General features: G+C 36.9%; 1 protein-coding gene across 2 annotated transcripts in view; it reads right to left on the reverse strand.

Moving 5' to 3' along the window:
* BMP2K (BMP2 inducible kinase) overlaps window positions 1–17,607 on the reverse strand; it is a 156,824-nt gene that overhangs the window by 23,489 nt on the left and 115,728 nt on the right. Inside the window, exon 15 of one of the 2 annotated variants that reach the window (XM_023737608.1) lies at window positions 17,128–17,238. The exons of the other annotated variant lie outside the window; for it this stretch is intronic. Within the exon in view, the coding sequence (XP_023593376.1) occupies window positions 17,128–17,238 (111 nt within the window). The remainder of the gene's footprint in view (window positions 1–17,127; window positions 17,239–17,607) is intronic. 2 annotated transcript variants of the gene reach the window in all.

Below are 17,607 nucleotides of genomic sequence, written 5' to 3' on the forward strand. Positions count from 1 at the left end.
TATGTTGTGGGGTTGTTAACCAATGTCATAAAATAACGTGTACTTCTGTTCCATGAGAAAATATTTGTTCTGTAAGCCTTCACCTGAAGTACAATAAAAAAAAATTTTTTTTACTTATGCGTGATATTAATGATATTGTTTGATAATTTCTGCATTCTGTGGGATCACCTTTCTTTGGAATGGGCACAAACATGGATCTCTTCTAGTAGGTTGACCCGGTAGCTGTCTTTGAAATGTCTTGGCACAGACAAGCAAGCATTTCCCGTGTTGGGTCCGTTTGCTGAAATATCAATTCCATCAATTCCGGAGGCTTGTTTTGTTTTTCACCAATGCGTTCAGTCCAGCTTGGACTTCTTCCTTCAATACCATCAATTTTTGATCATATGCCACCTCCTGAAATGGTTGAACGTTGACCAATTATTTCTGGTACAATGACTGTGTATTCATCTTCTTTTGATGTTGCCTGCGCCATTCAATTTTTTGCCCATAGAATCCTTTAATATTGCAACTCCAGGCTTGAATTTTTTTACAGTACTTTCAGCTTGAGAAATGCTAAGCATTTTCTTCCCTTTTGGTTTTCTAACTCCAGGTCTTTGCACACGTCATTATAATACTTTACTCTCGAGGCACCCTTTGAAATCTTCTGTATAGCTTTTACTTCATCCTTTCTTCCTTTTGCTTTAGCTACTCTACGCTGAAGAGCAAGTTTTATCCATTTTCTGACATCCATTTTGGTCTTCTTTTTCTTTTCTTTTTAATGTCCTTTTGCTTTTTTCATGTATGATGTCCTTGATGTCATCCCACAACTCATCTGGGCTTATTCAGTAATTAGTGTTCAATGCATCAAATCTCTTCTTGAAATGGTCTCTAAATTCAGGTGGGATATAGTGAAGGTCGTATTTGGTTCTTGTGGACTTTCAAACTTTAGCTTCAACATGAACTTGCATATGAGCAATTGGTCTGTTCCACAGCACAGATGATATTGCCATTATCTGATGATATTGAGCTTCTCTGTTGTCTCTTTCCACAGATGTAGTCAATTTGATTCCTGTGTATTCCATCCAGCAAGGTCCACATGTATAGTCACTGTTTATGTTGTTAAAAAAAGGTATTTTCAATGAATAAGTCATTGATCTTGCAAAACTTTATCCTGCAATCTCTGGCGTCATTTCTATCACCAAAGGCCATATTCTCCAACTCCTGATCCTTCTTTGTTTCCAACTTTTGCATTCCAATCACCAGTAATTATCAATGCATTTTGATTGCATGTTTGATCAATTTCGACTGCATAAGTGGATAGAAATCTTCAATTTCTTCATCTTTGGCATTAGTTGTTGGTGCGTAAATTTGAGTAACAATCGTATTAACTGGTCTTCCTTGTAGGCATATCGATATTATCCTATCACTGACAGTGTTGTACTTCAGGAAGATCTTGAAATGTTCTTTGTGACAATGAATGCAACGCCATTCCTCTTCAATTTGTCATTCCTGGCATAGTAGACAGTATGACTGTCTGATTCAAAATGGCCAATACTAGTCCATTTTCACTAATGCCTAGGATATCGATGCTTATACGTTCCATTTCATTTTGACAACTTCAATTTTCCTTGATTCGTACTTCATACATTCCGTGTTTCAATTACTAATGGATGTTCGCAGCTGTTTCTTCTCATTTTAAGTTGTGCCACATCAGCAAATGAAGGTCGCGAAAGCTTGACTCCATGCACGTCATTAAGGTCGACTCTACTTTGAGGAGGAAGCTCTTCCGCAGTCGTATTTTGAGTGCCGTCCAGCCTGAGGGGCTCATTTTCCAGTGCTATATCAGACAATGTACCACTGCTATCCGTAAGGTTTTCTCTGGCCAATTTTTTCAGAAGTAGATCATCAGGTTCTTCTTCATAGTCTATCTTAGTCTGGAAGCTCCACTGAAATCTGTCCACCATGGGTGACATAGCTTGAAATACCAGTGGCATACCTTCCAGCATCACAGCAACACACAAGGTACTGCAATATGACAAACTGACAGACGATTAGTGGAAATATATAGACAAATGGAATAGAATTGAGAGTCTAGAAGTAAACTCAATTCTATGGTCAACTGATCTTTAAGAAGAGTACCACGACCATTCAGCAGGACTAAAAACAGTCTCTTCAACGGATGGTGCTGGTGAAACTGGATATCCAAATGCACAAGAATGAAGTTGGAACCTTATCTTACACCATATACAAAAATTAACTCAAAAATGGATCAAAGACTTACACTTAGGAGCTAAAATTATAAAACTCTTAAAAGAAAACATAAGGACAAATCTGCCTGATCTTGGATGTGGCAATGATTTTCAAATACGGTACCAAAAGTATAGACAACCAAAGAAAAAATACATTGGACTTCATCAAAATTAAAATTTTTTGTGCATCCAAGGGCACTATAGAATGAAAAGACAACCCACAGAATGGAAGAAAACATTTGCAAATCATATAAGAGTTTAATATCCACAATACATAAAGTATTCCTACAACTCAACAACAAAAAGACAGCCTAATCAAAAAATGGGCAAAGGACTTGAACAGACAGTTCTCCAAAGAAGATATACAAAATAGTCAATAAGCACGATAAGATGGTCTTCATCACTGTCGTTAGTTGCCATCGAGTCAATTCCAATTCACTGCGACCCTGTGTGTGCAGAGTAGGACTTCACCACAGAGTTTTCAAGGCTGTGAAGCATATCAGTAGGACTGTCTTCCAAGGCGCCTTTGAGTGGATTCGAACCACCAATCTTTCAGCTAGTAGTCAACCGCTTAACTGTTTACTCCATTCAGGGACTCCCTTCATTAATCACTAGGGAAATGCAAATCAAAACCAGAATGATATACCACTTCACACATACTAAGATGGCTACAACTGAAACAAAACAAACCTTAAAAAAAAACAGAAAATAAACAAGTGTTAGCAAGGATGAGGATAAATTAAACCCTATCCATTGCTGATTGGAATGTAAAATGGTGCGGCTGCTACGGATAAGTTTGGCAGTTCCTGAAAATGTTAAACATACAATTACCACATGATCCAGCAATTCCACCCAAAAGAACTGAAAACAGGGACTCAGCCATTATTCACAATAGCCAAAAGGTGGAAATAACCCAGTGTCTATCAATGGATGAACGGATAAACAAAATGTGGTACATACATACAATGCAATATTACTCTGCCATAAAGAAAAATGAAGTCCTGATACATGTGACAACATGGATGAACCTTGAAAACACATCATGTTAAGTGAAATAAGCCAGACACCAAAGGACAAATATTCTGATTCCAGTTATATGAGGCACCTAGAATAGGAAAACCCCTAGAGACAGAAAGTAGATTACAGGTTACCAGGGCTGGGATAAAGGATAAAATGGGGTACAAAGTTGCTTAATAGGTACAGAGTTTCTATTTCCAAAATTATTTGACAGTTATAATGGTTGCACAACATTGTGAATGCAATAATGCCATTGAATTGTATACTTAAAAATGGTTAAAATGGCAAATTTAATGTTATACTGACCAGAATAAAAAGGAAAAAAAAAAAAAAAATACAACCACAGACTTGTCTTGCACCTCTTTTGTATTTCCTTTACAAAGCCATGACTGAGAAGTAAAAAAATGCTAACGAGCACTGTATTGTTTCTATTGCAACAAACAGAGGTTTGCTGAGCTGTACGATGAGTACCTTTTTAAAGAGTATTTTACAGTCTGCAGAGTTAAGCTATGGTTAGGTGCCTGGCTGCTAACTGAAAGGTTGGCAGTTCAGACCCACCCAGTGGCTCTGTGGGAGAAAGACCTAGTGATCTGCTTCTGTAAGGATTTCAGCCTAGGAAACCCTAAGGGGCAGTTCTACTCTGTCACATTGGGTCGCTATGAGTCGGAATCGACCCAATGGCACCTAACAACAACAGCAGAGTTAAGTTTTAGAAATACTATAAGACTTGCTTTATCAATACTCAACTTTACAAAATCCATGGAAGATAAACTTCCAAACAAACCTCAGCTTCTTCATCTATGAAACAGCGACAATGAAACTTGCCTGATTATTTCTGAACATTAAATAATGTTCGCCTTAGTGAAAGTTAATTAAATATAGGGGTGTGTGTGTGTGTGTGTGTGTGTGTGTGTGTGTGTGAATGAGTGAGGGAGAAATAACATTACAAAGTATACTTTGATAATTAATTCATTCAGCAAGCAAAGCAAGGTACTGTGCAACATACAAAGATGAAAACGACAATCCCTAACCTCAAGAAGCTTATTCACTTAAGAGTTGTGAACAGTTGTGCAGGTTTATGCATTCAGAAACTCATGTACTAATCCTGATTCCAGTAATCTGGAAAACGACTGATGAACCAAGGTAAAAGCAAATGGGAGGTTTTGAAGTACCCGCGCACCGCACCAAATGAATATAAGAACGTGAATCCACCCATTCCATGCTTTTGAGTTTTCATAAAAGGCAATTCCTAGGTGTTAAAATTTCAAGGACATCACAGCCTTGCACAGTCTAAGGCCAAAATTTGTGGACAATGTCTAAAATGACATTTTCATGTATCTGTTGTGGCATTCTTTTAATTAAAAAAATATAGAGAATGAGATCCTAATTAATCCCACACTGCTTTAAATAAATCTTCCAAAAATATATATTCGTAAATGGATAAGTGAACCTTCATAACTATACTAAAAAATTCAAAATATTTTGGAAATGTGAAAGAAATATGGTGGGGGGGGGGGCATGTCTGCAACATAGTATTAATACTACTCTTCTAGCCAGGCTTCCATCTTTAGAGAATAGTTGTTCTTTTAGTTACAGAGCAGGTGGCGCAGTTTTAATCACTTAAGAAACTTCCAGTTTCAAGAAAGTTTGTTTCGATGTTCATTTCTTAGCTATCGGATTACAGAGGATGAATGGCTTGAAACTGCTATTGTAATCACCTGCCTTCTGTTGTTTCATCATTCAGGGTATAAGGGAGGGGGCGAGACTTTAAAGCTCGCTTTGAATTGGTAGCATACTGCCTGCCATCATTCCCCAGAAATTTTCCATGTCAGGCCCAAGGATTAGTGGATTAGGAGAAGGTTTTATCAAAATCTATACTATTTCTCTGAAGACAAGCCAAAAGTATAGGGAGAGAATCATACTCATGAACAAGTATTTCCCAGAGAATTAAAAATGCCTTAAAACTGACATCTCCATTATGTTACCCATATGATCGTATTATTATGCAAATAACGCACGCCTTCTATATGTTTGCCAACCGTACCCTCTCCCAGCAAGATATTTTTGTAAGCACCACTATGCCTTTTTTTTTAACGTTTCATGCTTACGAAAATACCTCGCAGCGGGAGGGTGAGGCTGGCAAACAAACGTAAAAGGCTGATGTTATTTTTGTAAAAATATGGTACTCATATTTTGGTTTTAAACAGGTCACACTTTCACTTGTTCTGCTACTATTTACAGAATAGACTTTGGAATCAAAGAGACCTGTATTCCCACTAATAAATTCTAATCTTAAGCAAGTCACTGACCCTCTCTGAGCCTGTTTCCATTCTATACACACACTGGAATTCAATAAATGGTAACTAATATTGCTGACATCCTGGAATAATTTAGAAATTCTTTATCTTCAATAATTACTTACTGCAATCTTAAGGTATAAAGAATACAGCTCTTCAAGTCTTGTAAAATGATCCATCATTTGGGCTGACAATTTTCCTGTGTAAAAGTTTTATGTTTCAACCAATAATGGCTACAGATAATGAAACCTTTCCCAACCTTGAATTCAATTTAATTTCCTATTAAATAATAAGACCCATAAAGTGGGTCTGGGGGTTGGGAGAGTAGGGGAAGTTCACTGTACTTAATTAAAAATGAAATGCAAAATAAGAAATCTAATACTTCAGTGATCTAATTAATGTGGCCCAAATGTCAATCAAACTCTTCAAATACAGTTTTAAAATTTCATAAAACTTTTATGTTTCAGAAGTTGTAGATGTGTATTAAAATTGGGTAGTCTATAATTCTAAGAACCACACAGTCTATTTTGGTGCATAAACTAGTTGTATAAAAATGCCTCAGAGAGACGGAAAGGGGCCTGAGTTTCAGGAGAGGGAATGGATACTATATTCTTAATATGACTTCTATGTGTATACTCTAATGAACACTGATAGTTAATGCTTTAATATAAAGAGGAATTGGACTACCAAACAGTTTCATGCTTTATTATAGGTTTCATTCAGTAGTTGGAATACTATCTTATTCTTATTAGAATTTTATACTACTCCAGGTTGGACAGCAGCTGCAAAACTTCAACACTAAGATTTTGGAATTTAGTAGTAAAAATACAATTAATAACACTAACAACAGCAGCAGCAAAAATAGCAACCAAGGATTGAAGATGTGTGTGCTTTGTATAAGGAGCCCTGGAGGCATAATGGTTAAGCGCTCAGCTGCTAACACAAAGGTCGGCAGTTAGAACCCACCAGCCACTCCACGGGAGAAAAATGTGGCAGTCTCCTTCCATAAAGATTACAGCCTTGGAAACCCTATGGGGCAGTTCTACTCTGTCCTATAGGGTTGCTATGAGAAGGAATCAACTCGATAGCAATGGGTACTATATATAACATTCTCTCATTTAGTCCTTTCAACAGTCTTGTCAAGTAGCTTAGTAGTATCCCCAATCTAAGGCAAAGAAATTCTTCAAGAAGTTAGGTAACACTCGATGTCACATAGTTAATATGTTTTCGATAGAACTAAGATGGGAACCCAGGGCTCTATAATTCCAAAGATGATGGTCTTTCCGGTATACTGACATCAGTTTAGTAACCTGACATAAAAGTCAAATATAATTTCAGGATAATTAAAATATCAACTTATGGAATAAGACATTATATTTACATATAGCATGAAACAGATTCTTGATACAATTACTTAATTTTTACATAAATGAATAATGATAGAATTGACTTTTACCCATAAAAAAATGTTTAAAAATAAGAGGAAAAGCTAGACTTGATTCATTTTAGACATGGTTTACCAAAATGTTATCTTCAGCTAATCTTCCTAAAAATCTGAAAATGGCATAAGCTAAGGCCACCAAAAACATCAGAAAAACAAATCTATGTGGCCAAACTAAGGTAGGTCAGTTGACTGCACCAGATCTGGGTATCTACAACTATTAAAGAGACTATTAAAGAGACCACTACACCTGGTGGTGTAGTGGTTAAGAGCTTGGCTGCTAACCAAAAGGTCAGCAGTTCAGATCTACCAGCTGCTCCCTGGAAACCGTATGGGGCCACTCTACTCTGCCCTATAGGGTCGCTATGAGTTGGAACTGACTCAATGGCATCTAACAACAACAACAACAAAGAAACAGGAAAAAAATGCATGAAATAAAAGGTATTTTGGACCCTTAAAATAATGGTAGAGGGTATGGAATCCATAATTAAGGACAGAAGCAGTCAGTGACTTCTCTAGTTGAGACTCTTTATGTATTTATTTTTAAGTCACTATCATTTCCCCAAAACTACTCTTTAGTTTTCCACCTCTCCAATCTGTCCTCTACACTTCCATGAAAATTATCTAACACCTAAATGTAACTATGTCACCTACAAAATAAAATCCCTTTTATATCTAGAATACTTAACATAATTTCTAGTCAGTCAGCCCTAGCATTTCTAGGCCCAAATAAATAATCCTAACCTTGAAGAGCTTTTCATTCTCATCTCACACTTTCACCTCAGATATGTGCTCTACCCTAGTTCCCTGAACACACCAGGCCTTATACTCATGCTATTCCATTTGCTTAGAATATCTTTTCTCCTGTTTTCCTTCTGGAAAAGTCTTACTTATTTTTCAAAACTCAATTCAATCATCACTTGCTCTGTGATAAACTCCTTACTCCTCTCATCTCCCTGCCAACCACCACTTTCTCTGCTACCCTTCCCTTACCAGTGTCAGTAGCTCCTTGCTCTGTACCATTATAGAACTCTATACATTCTTCTATCATAGCATTTATCACTTGGTAAACATTTATTTACATATATTTCTTATCTACTAGATTTCATCAGAAGATAGTAAATATGATAAATATTGGTTGAAAGTTGAATGAACCAATGAATGAATCAATCAGTTCTTCAGTCAATTGACCTAGACCTTAGAGACCACGGGAGCTCCCCCATTACAACACCAATGAAACAGAGAAAAAAAATCCAACAGTTAGGTGAGCATGATGATTAGAAAATTAATTAGATCCCCCATACAGAGGAGTGATTAATAGAGAAGTTTCTGAGAATACAAAATGACACTTAAAGCCCACTGACAGCAAACAGTAAAGCAAGATGTGGTCAGCCACAGAACCTTTTACTTTTTGTAGCTTCCCTCTAAATGTCTTTAATGATATAATTGTTGTCTGCCTTTCACCTAGCAACAAATATTTAAAAAACAGCATTTACTGTCAACCCATACAGCTCAGGCCCAGCTAGGTTCTACTGGCACAACAGTAAATGAAAGAGAGCTGATCCCTGACCTTAAAAGAAAAGAGTACCTTTTACTAAAATATTTCTCCTATATCAGGGTAATTACTTCTTTTTTCCATCTTTCTAAAATTCAAAAGATCAAATGACTTTTACATAAGTCAGATCTTTTTTTTTTTTTTTCCTTCATCCTTGGAGGTTTCATTGGAAATCTAATACCAGAATAAGATTTCTACTTAAACGCCACCTAACACACAGAAGGCAATTAAATCAACAAGAAAATCTGGCACTCTTCTCCATTTCACCATCTTTATGGGTCTTTCAAATGGAGAGCATTTAAAATCCCACTCTTCAGAGGGTTCCGATGATACTCTCTGTTCTCCTCTAACCTTCGTAGAAGTACTTTTTGTCTCTGGTAGTTCAGCCAGCTGTAGGTTGACTACTTTTATTCTTGCTATTATCTCCTGGCCACAAGCCTTCACTCATAAGGGTAACCTTAATCACATCAAATATGATGACCCAGCCCCCAAATTCCTTCCCTTTCTCCTCTGCCTCACTTCTTAAATGTTAGAATTCCCCTGAACTCACGCCTCAGTCCTCTTCTAGTCTTCTCTCTCTCTTTCCAAAGTGGCATCAATGACCAGTTTCATGATGAGAAATCCAACGTCTATTTCTCTTGTCAGTATTTCTCTCAAACGCCAGTCCCTTGTGTCTAAATGCCTACTAATTATATCCCAATGCCTCTACAGACAACTCAAACTCAACCTGTCTAAAACTGAATGTTTCCCCTTGATCAGCCCTATATTCTCCCTTTCCAGGAAAAACATCACCAATCAGCCAAACCAGAAATATGATAATCATTTGAGGTTTCTCTCTTTTCCTCAAGATGCCCTGCACCCTTCGTGTGGTTACTGAGTCCTATATATTCTGCCTCCATAACATCTCAGGCCATCATTCAAGCATGCAGTCTTTTGCAATAGTCTTTTACTCACTACTTCTCAAACTAACTGTATTGAAGGTAATTTTTGTTTTTAATTTCCAACTCATACAGGTCAACACTTTTGTAAAAATGAATAAATAAAAATTATGAGATAAATGAAATCATACGTGGAGCCCAAGGCATTTTTAGGGCAGTGAAAACTATTCTGTATGATACTATAATGGTAGGCTCATGACATTATGCATTTATCAAAACCTATAGAACTATACAACACAGTGAATTCTAATGTAAACTATAGACTTTAGTTAATAACAATGTATCAACACTGGTTCATCAATTGTAACCAATGCACCACAGGAATGCAAGATGTTAATAATAGGAGAAATAGTGCTCAGGGGGAAAGGGGTATAGGGGAACTCTCTTTACACAATTTTCCTGTAAACCCAAAACTGTTTTAAAAAATCATCTATTAAAATTAAGAGAGAAAAACAGACATAAAACACACATCCCAATTTCTTAGTATTAGATTCAACAGACATTTAATCTCTCAAATTGCTATAAAGGTTTCTAACCACTTACTCTCAATTTCTTGTTGCAGACCACACTCCGACGAGCACTGTCCTAAATAGTCTCCCTGGCTCCAATTTCAGTCAGCCAGGTCATATTCCACAGTCCTTCCAGCATAGTTTTCTAGAATACATACCTGAACCATAGTCCTCTCCTGGTTGAAGTCCTTCAATTACTGCCCATTGCCTCCATTTCCTCCCCATCTTGGCCCCCGCTCACCTCTCTTGTTCAATTTCCCCCCTCACCTAATACCGCCATCCTCAAATGCCTGGACTCCCCAGGACATATTGAGCTGTCTCAGGCTTTCCTCACACTTCTCTGCTCTGAATGACCCGCCCTATCTTTCCTACAAGTTCATACATGTACTTATGTCTCAAGGATCACCATAAATAATATCTTTTCCATGAAGTTTTCCTTATATCCCAATTCCAACTGAGATAGAATACAGCAACTCTCTCCTCTGGGCTCCCACTAAATATACATCTATCATACTAACTGCTCCCTTCATTGCAAATAGTCTTCATGTCTATTTCTAAGCAAGCACTTAACCACTGCGCAACCACGACTTCGGCTGGGCACTTAGTAGTATTAAAAATGCTATGAAAACCTGGTGCAAAGTGGAAAGAGATTAAAAAGTTTTACATACACTATGCTTAACAAGTATAAAAATCAGATCTATAGGAAGTGGCACAATGGTTAAAGTGCTCAGCTGCTAACTAAAAGGTCAGCAGTTCAAACCCACCAGCTGCTCTGCAGGAGAAAGATGGGGGTCTGCTTCCATAAAGATTTACAGCTTTGGAAAGCCTATAAGGCAGTTCTATTCTGTTCTACAGGGTTCCTATGAGTCCGAATCAACTGGACAGCACTTGGTATAGGAAAAATGAAAGTAAATAGATTAAAATTCAAATAGTAGTTGTGCTAATGTAATGATGAGATTATGAGTATTTTTTCCTATATTATTCAAATTTTATAATATGGCTTATCTTTTCATTATAAATTTTTAACTCAGTTACAGCAGACACTTTTGTACACTGCCACCTATTTTTCATTATTATCATTTTTTAAATAGCTGCAATAAATTTCATCTATTAAACAGGCCATAATTTATATAATTGTTTGCCTAATATTGGGTATTATTTAGGATGGTTTTAATTTTGCGCTTCTCCTAAATAATGTTGTACTGAAAATTTTTGTAGCTGTATGTTTTTTTCCAAGTTTTATATTATTTTCTTAGGGCAAGTTCCCAGAAATGAGACAAAAAACAAAGAACATGAACTTTTCATTGTTAAATTGCTTTCCAAATAAAAAGTTGTTACCAGTTTATAACACCATCAGAAACATAAATTACCGTGTTAGTTTCATTTCATCTTTTAAGCATTTTAAATAACTACTGCATCAGCTCCATTGTACATTTTCCCCAAAATAATATATTTAAGTAGTGGGAACTACCAAAACTCTATGATTAATCACTGAAAGGAAATGAGCATTTTTAAATACTGCCAGTAAAAGCACATAAATCAGGGTATTTTTTCTGTAGGCCAATCCTGGCAATGAATCAAAATTTTAAATATACATGCCCTTGACCTGATAATTACTCCTCTAGAAATAATCTGTTATTGTCAAATGTTTATGTATATATGGATATTCAGTAAAGAGTTAAAGAAAACCAAAGACTAGGAAAATATTAGTCCAGGGAACTAATGGACCACATGAACCATAGCTCCACTAGCCTGAGCCCAGAAGAACTAGATGGTGCCCAGCTACCACCACTGGCCACTCTGACAAGTATCGCAATACAGGGTCCTGAACAGAGCAGGAGAAAAATGTAGAACAAAATTCAAATTCACAAAAAAGACCAGACTTACTGGTCTGACAAAGACTGGAAGAACCCCTGAGACTATAGCCCCCATACAGTTTTCTAACTCAGAAATGAAGCCACTGTGGAAGTTCACCTTTCAGGTAAAAATGAGACAGGCCTATAAAACCCAAAAACCAAAACCCACTGCCATTAAGTAGATTCCAACTCATAGCAGCCCTATAAAACAGAGCAGAACTGCCTCACAGGGTTTCCAAGGCTGTAAATATTTACAGAAGCAGACTGACACATCTTTCTTCCTAGGAGCAGCTCTTGGGTTTCAACTGCCAACCTTTCAGTTAGCAGCCGAGCACTTAACCACTGTACCATCAGGGCTCCTTCAGGCCTATAAAATAAACAGTAACACACATGAGGAACGTGCTTCTTAGATCAATCAAGTATATGAGACCAAATGGGTAACACCTGCCCAAAAGCAAAGACGAGAAGGCAGGAAGGGATAGGAAAAACTAGATGAATGGAAATAGGGAACCTGGGGTGGAAGGGGAAGAGTGCTGACACATTGCAGGGATTGCAACCAATGTCATGAAACAGTCTGTTGTATAAATGTTTTAATAAGAAACTAATTTGCTCTGTAAACTTTCACCTAATGCACAATTTAAAAAAAAAATTAAAACATTATAAACTCCCCCACTGAATTTGCAAAAGCAGCAGCAAAGACATATGTGATCGAATACAGTAGAACCAGATATTAAAGGTTCAACAACTCCTGGAAATTCCCATAAAATTGAAAAAATCATTTACAAAATTCTAGTAGACTTATCACTAGTCTAAAAAAGTAATGGTTTTTAGATAGTTGAGATCTCAATTGTCATGGCATTCACCATGTGCAAATAGCAACCATGACAACCAACAACATTTCTTGAGAAATTACTATGTGCCAGGCATTCTCCATGGTGCTTTATATATAGTTTTCTTATTAATCAGTAAGAATCCTATGAGTCATGTGGCATGTACTGTTATTATCCCCATTTTATAGACAATGGTCACAGGATAGTACATATGGTTTGTGTTTCACTGGTAACTGAAAAGGTTGGAGGTTTAAACCCATCCAGTTGTGCCACAGAAGAAAGGCCTGGCAATCTGCTTCTGTAAAGATTATAGCCAAGAAAATCCGATGGATCTCAGTTCTACTCTGTAGCACATGGGGTCGCTATGTGTTGGAATTGACTTGATGGCAACGGGTTCGGTCTGGTTTTGGTTTATAGATGAGGAAACTGATAAACAGGGCAGCTAGGTCATTTGCCTTGTCATGCAGCTAATAAGGAATGAAACTTGGAATGAATCCAGATAATACTGACCTCAAGAATGTACTCATGGATAGATAATTAACTTTAAATATTTAAGTACAATTAAGTGTTACTTCTGATTCCTGTTTTTTAATACACACCCTTGAGTCTTTTATCAGAATATAGGCATTTGCACAGAAAACTGCCAGTCTGAGGACTGGCTCACCAAAAGCAATTTTCCATCTCTGGTAGCAACAACAGAGGCATTTGGTTGTAGGGAAAATTAATGTCATTTATAATCTTGCCTATAAAACAAGTTAAGCAATAAATTTATCAGAGTAAAGGGGGTAGATTTTGTAACTTATTAGAAAAATGTGCCCACATAAAAATTAAAATACACTTTAGGAATGATGTTATGGTCATTTTGCTTCATATACTTCCCTAACGGTGTTGGATATTACTTGAAAAAAGGTCTGGGCTTTACCCCTACGCATCTCAGCTTTCATTAGTAAATCTACAGATCCATCTACTCTTTTTTTTCCCCAAACAAGTCTTACTTTCAATTTTTATTTCCTCTTGTTTTGGAAAAGGAGCCCTGGTGGCACAGTGGTTAAGCACTCAGCCACTAACTGAAAGGTCAGCAGTTCAAACCCACCAGCTGCTCTGTGGGACAAAGATGTGGCAGTCTGCTTCTGTTAAGATTTACAGCTTTGGAGACCCTACGGGGTTGTTCTACTCTGTCCTACAGAGCTGCTATGAGTAGGAATCTACTCTCTCCTATAGAGTTGCTATGGGTAGGAATTGACTCAACAGCAACAGATTTTTTGGAAAAGTAACAGTTCTTTTATTTCTTCTAATACCATTTACTTCAAGGCAATCCTCAAGTTCTAGTATTTTTAAAGTTTCATTCTAAACTTGCTGGGATTTCAACCTTTAATCATAACACTTTTTGGCCTTCATGTTTAGATTTCTAGGTTATTACCCATTAGGAATACTAGTGCTCTAAATCTTTTCAAATTAAATAAACATGTATCCATTCTTTCACCCATTTTAATTGCTTTCTCCAGACTTTTTCCAGTTCTTCTAGGTCCTTATTGAAGGGCAATGACCAGAACTGCATGCAATACATTTCAGGTATTGTGGTTTTATGCCATGCTAATATTTTGTTCTCAAATATCTTTTCCATACCAAAAAAAACAACGTATTTTTGGGCCAATCAAGCAAAATATTGAAAGAATATTGTATAAAAGTATAAAATGTCACTGGTTTATTTTCAATAATGTATTTGCAAATTTATAGTTTAGCAGGAATAGTTACCCCATTCCATGCTTCCTCTTGACTTTCTAAATGCATTGTTACACCTGTTCTCAATATAAAATCGAAGGAAATCTATTTTGGGATGATCATTTCATAAAGAACTACCAATTTTTACTCCATTTTACTTTTGGTGAAACCATACCATATCATACTGCTTTACAATACAGGGTTCCTTATATTTAAACTGTTCGTATGTTAAGTGACTATCTACTAGATATTTCTAATTGTTTTTTTTCCTCAGATGCATCTCTGCCAGGGCTTCGAATCAGTTCAGAACGGTTCAGTTATTGCTGATGTAAACCAGGGCAGCATACGTGTCGCATAGCAACCAAATTTGTTATCGCAGGATTCTAACCTAAGTAGGAAACAATCAAAGATGGCAACTGACTGTGCCACTTTGAATGTGTGTCGCTCTTTACGTCCTGCCAATAATCCAATCTCCTATATCAGGCTTCTTAAACTTTCTGGATCCATGCAGGAGACTGGATTATTGGCAGGATTACGGAGACTGACACACATTCAAAGCAGTGTGGTCGGTTGCCATCTTTGAGCAGGACACCACTGTTTGTTTCCTACTCTGGTCAAAATTCAACGGGCAACACATTTAGTTGCTATGCAACACGTACACTGCCCTCGTTTACGCTGGCAATTACTGAACTGATCCATACCAGTTCAAAGCCCTGATCTCAAGTCAATCTGACTGAAACTGAACTCATCTGCCACAAATCACTTTCCCTGAAAAGGGATGGAGAGGGGCCTATTTCTTTTCCTACATTTACTATTTCACTTTCATTCACTCATACCAAAATCCAAAATACTTGGATACCTCCATTTCCTTCAAATCCCAGATACACTCTATCACCAAGTCTTCTCAGTGTAGTATGCAAAATCTCTTCAAGATCCCAGCCCTACACACTGGCCTAGTCTCATCTCCCTCCACTTCCCCATCACACTTTATATTCAGTGACATATATAGAATTAAAGGATTTCTCATGCCTGGGACCACAGCATACAATCTCTACCAAGCAAATGTCTTTAGATCCTTCAAGTCTCAGTTTAAGAGCTGCCTACTATGGAAACAAAGAATCAACTAAATTTGTGAAAAACTCTTAAAGTGAAAAACAAAAAGAGAAAAGAGGCATAAAACAATGTGCAAAACAAAAGTATCTTCAGAGTAGGGGTACGACAGTACACAATACAGGGGAAGCCAGCACAAATTGTACAAGGCAAGGTCATGGAAGCTCCATAGACACAAACTCCCTGAGGGACCGAATTGCTGGGCTGAGGGCTGTTGGGTCTACTGTCTCAGGGAACATCTAGCTCAACTGGCATAACATAGTTTATAAAGAAAATTTTCTACATTCTACCTTGGTGACTAGCGTCTGAGGTCTTAAAAGCCTGTGAGCAGCCATCTAAGATACTCCACTGGTCTCACCCCTTTGGGAGCAAGGAGAATGAAGAAAACAAGGTACAAGGGAAAGATCAGTCCAAAGGACTAATGGACCACAACTACAAGGCCTCCACCAGACTGAATCCAGTACAACTAGATGGTGCCTGGCCACCACCACTGACTGCTCTGATCAGGATCACAACAGAGGGTCCTGGACAGAGCTGGAGAAAAATGCAGAACAAAATTCTAACTCACAAAAAAAGACCAGACTTACTGGCCTGACAGAGACTGGAGAAAGCCTAAGAGTACAGCCCCAGAAACCCTGTTAGCTCAGTAATGAAGTCACTCCAGAGGTTCACACTTCAGCCAAAGATCAGACAGGCCCATAAAACAAAATGAGACTAATGGAGCACAACAGTCCAGGGACAAGGACTAGAAGGCAGGAGGGGACAGGAAAGCTGGTAATAGGGAACCCAAGGTTGAGAAGGGAGAGTGTTGACATGTCGCGGGGTTGTTAATCAATGTCCTAAAACAGTATGTATACTAACCATTTAACGAGAAGCTATTTGTTCTGTAAACCCTCATCTAAAGTACAATAAAAAATAAAATTTAAAAAAAATGTAATTTCTTCCAGTATATTTCCCTTTACCATGATTTTTTCCACTATAACAACACATACAAACACACACACACACAAATTCATGTATGTCAAAGTGGGATCCTATCCCATCCTAGTATCTTCAACAGTGTTAACTGGGTACTCTGAAATTATTATAAAAACATTTAAAATTAGTACATAATAACAATATTTAAAACCTGAATTGAAATCACAAGCAAGGATGTAAGAAGAAAAGAGTAGGTAAAACAAAATGATTGTGACAAATGTGTAATCACTAATGATTTTTAAAGCAATTAAAAAAATGCAGTGACAAGGGAGCCTGCACAAACTAAGGAAATAAAGGGTTTTAGAGCAAAAGCTTAGTATACAGTTATATTTAAGTGTATTTTAAATATCTAAAAGAAAGACAAAGATATTTTAAACAGCATCAAATAATAAAGATGAAAGGAAACACTTATGTTTCTATTTAAATCATTTTTCTATGCTGGCAAAGGTACAATTGAATAATAATCCAATGGAAAGAGCAACATTAAGAAGACTAGGACGGCTAAAGGTTAAAATAATTTTCTATTCTATTTTCTGTGAACTAAACACCTGATTCTTACTTTGGCTTTATATTAACAAGGTTTTTTTGTTATCGTTCTTGTGTTTATTATTTTCATGGTAGTGATGATGTTACGTATGTAACTTGCCTGAGTGAGAAATGAAAGGAACAGAACCAAAAGGATCTTCTGGAGGATGGTTATGTGGAGCAGAAAGTGGGTCTACACTCTTATCTGAGGATGCTCTCTCCTCGAACCTGTCTGCAAAAATAAAATGAAACAAAACGAAAAATAAAATAAAATAAAAAACAAAATGTTCTTTAACTTAAAAAAAAAGTGATATACAGCATAAATAAAGGTGAAAAAACACAACAACAGCCTTTTTAAACATACATAGCTTTTAGGGAGCAGTCTTCAATTTAATATATATTTGTTGCAACACAAGTAAATTTAACAATATAATCTCAGTGCTAGGTTTCACAAAATACAATTACCCCAATAAATAATTTAGTCTTCAACTTGTAATATACTGGAACTGAACTTAAGCCCAGCTTATTAACCAGTCATAGTTGCCAGATTTTCTCCAAAAATGCACATAGAAATATTGCAAAATATTACAAAGTGGTTAAT

This window comes from Trichechus manatus, unplaced genomic scaffold (genome assembly GCF_000243295.1).
Source record: "Trichechus manatus latirostris isolate Lorelei unplaced genomic scaffold, TriManLat1.0 scaffold00105, whole genome shotgun sequence".
NCBI classification, from domain to species: Eukaryota; Metazoa; Chordata; class Mammalia; order Sirenia; family Trichechidae; genus Trichechus; species Trichechus manatus.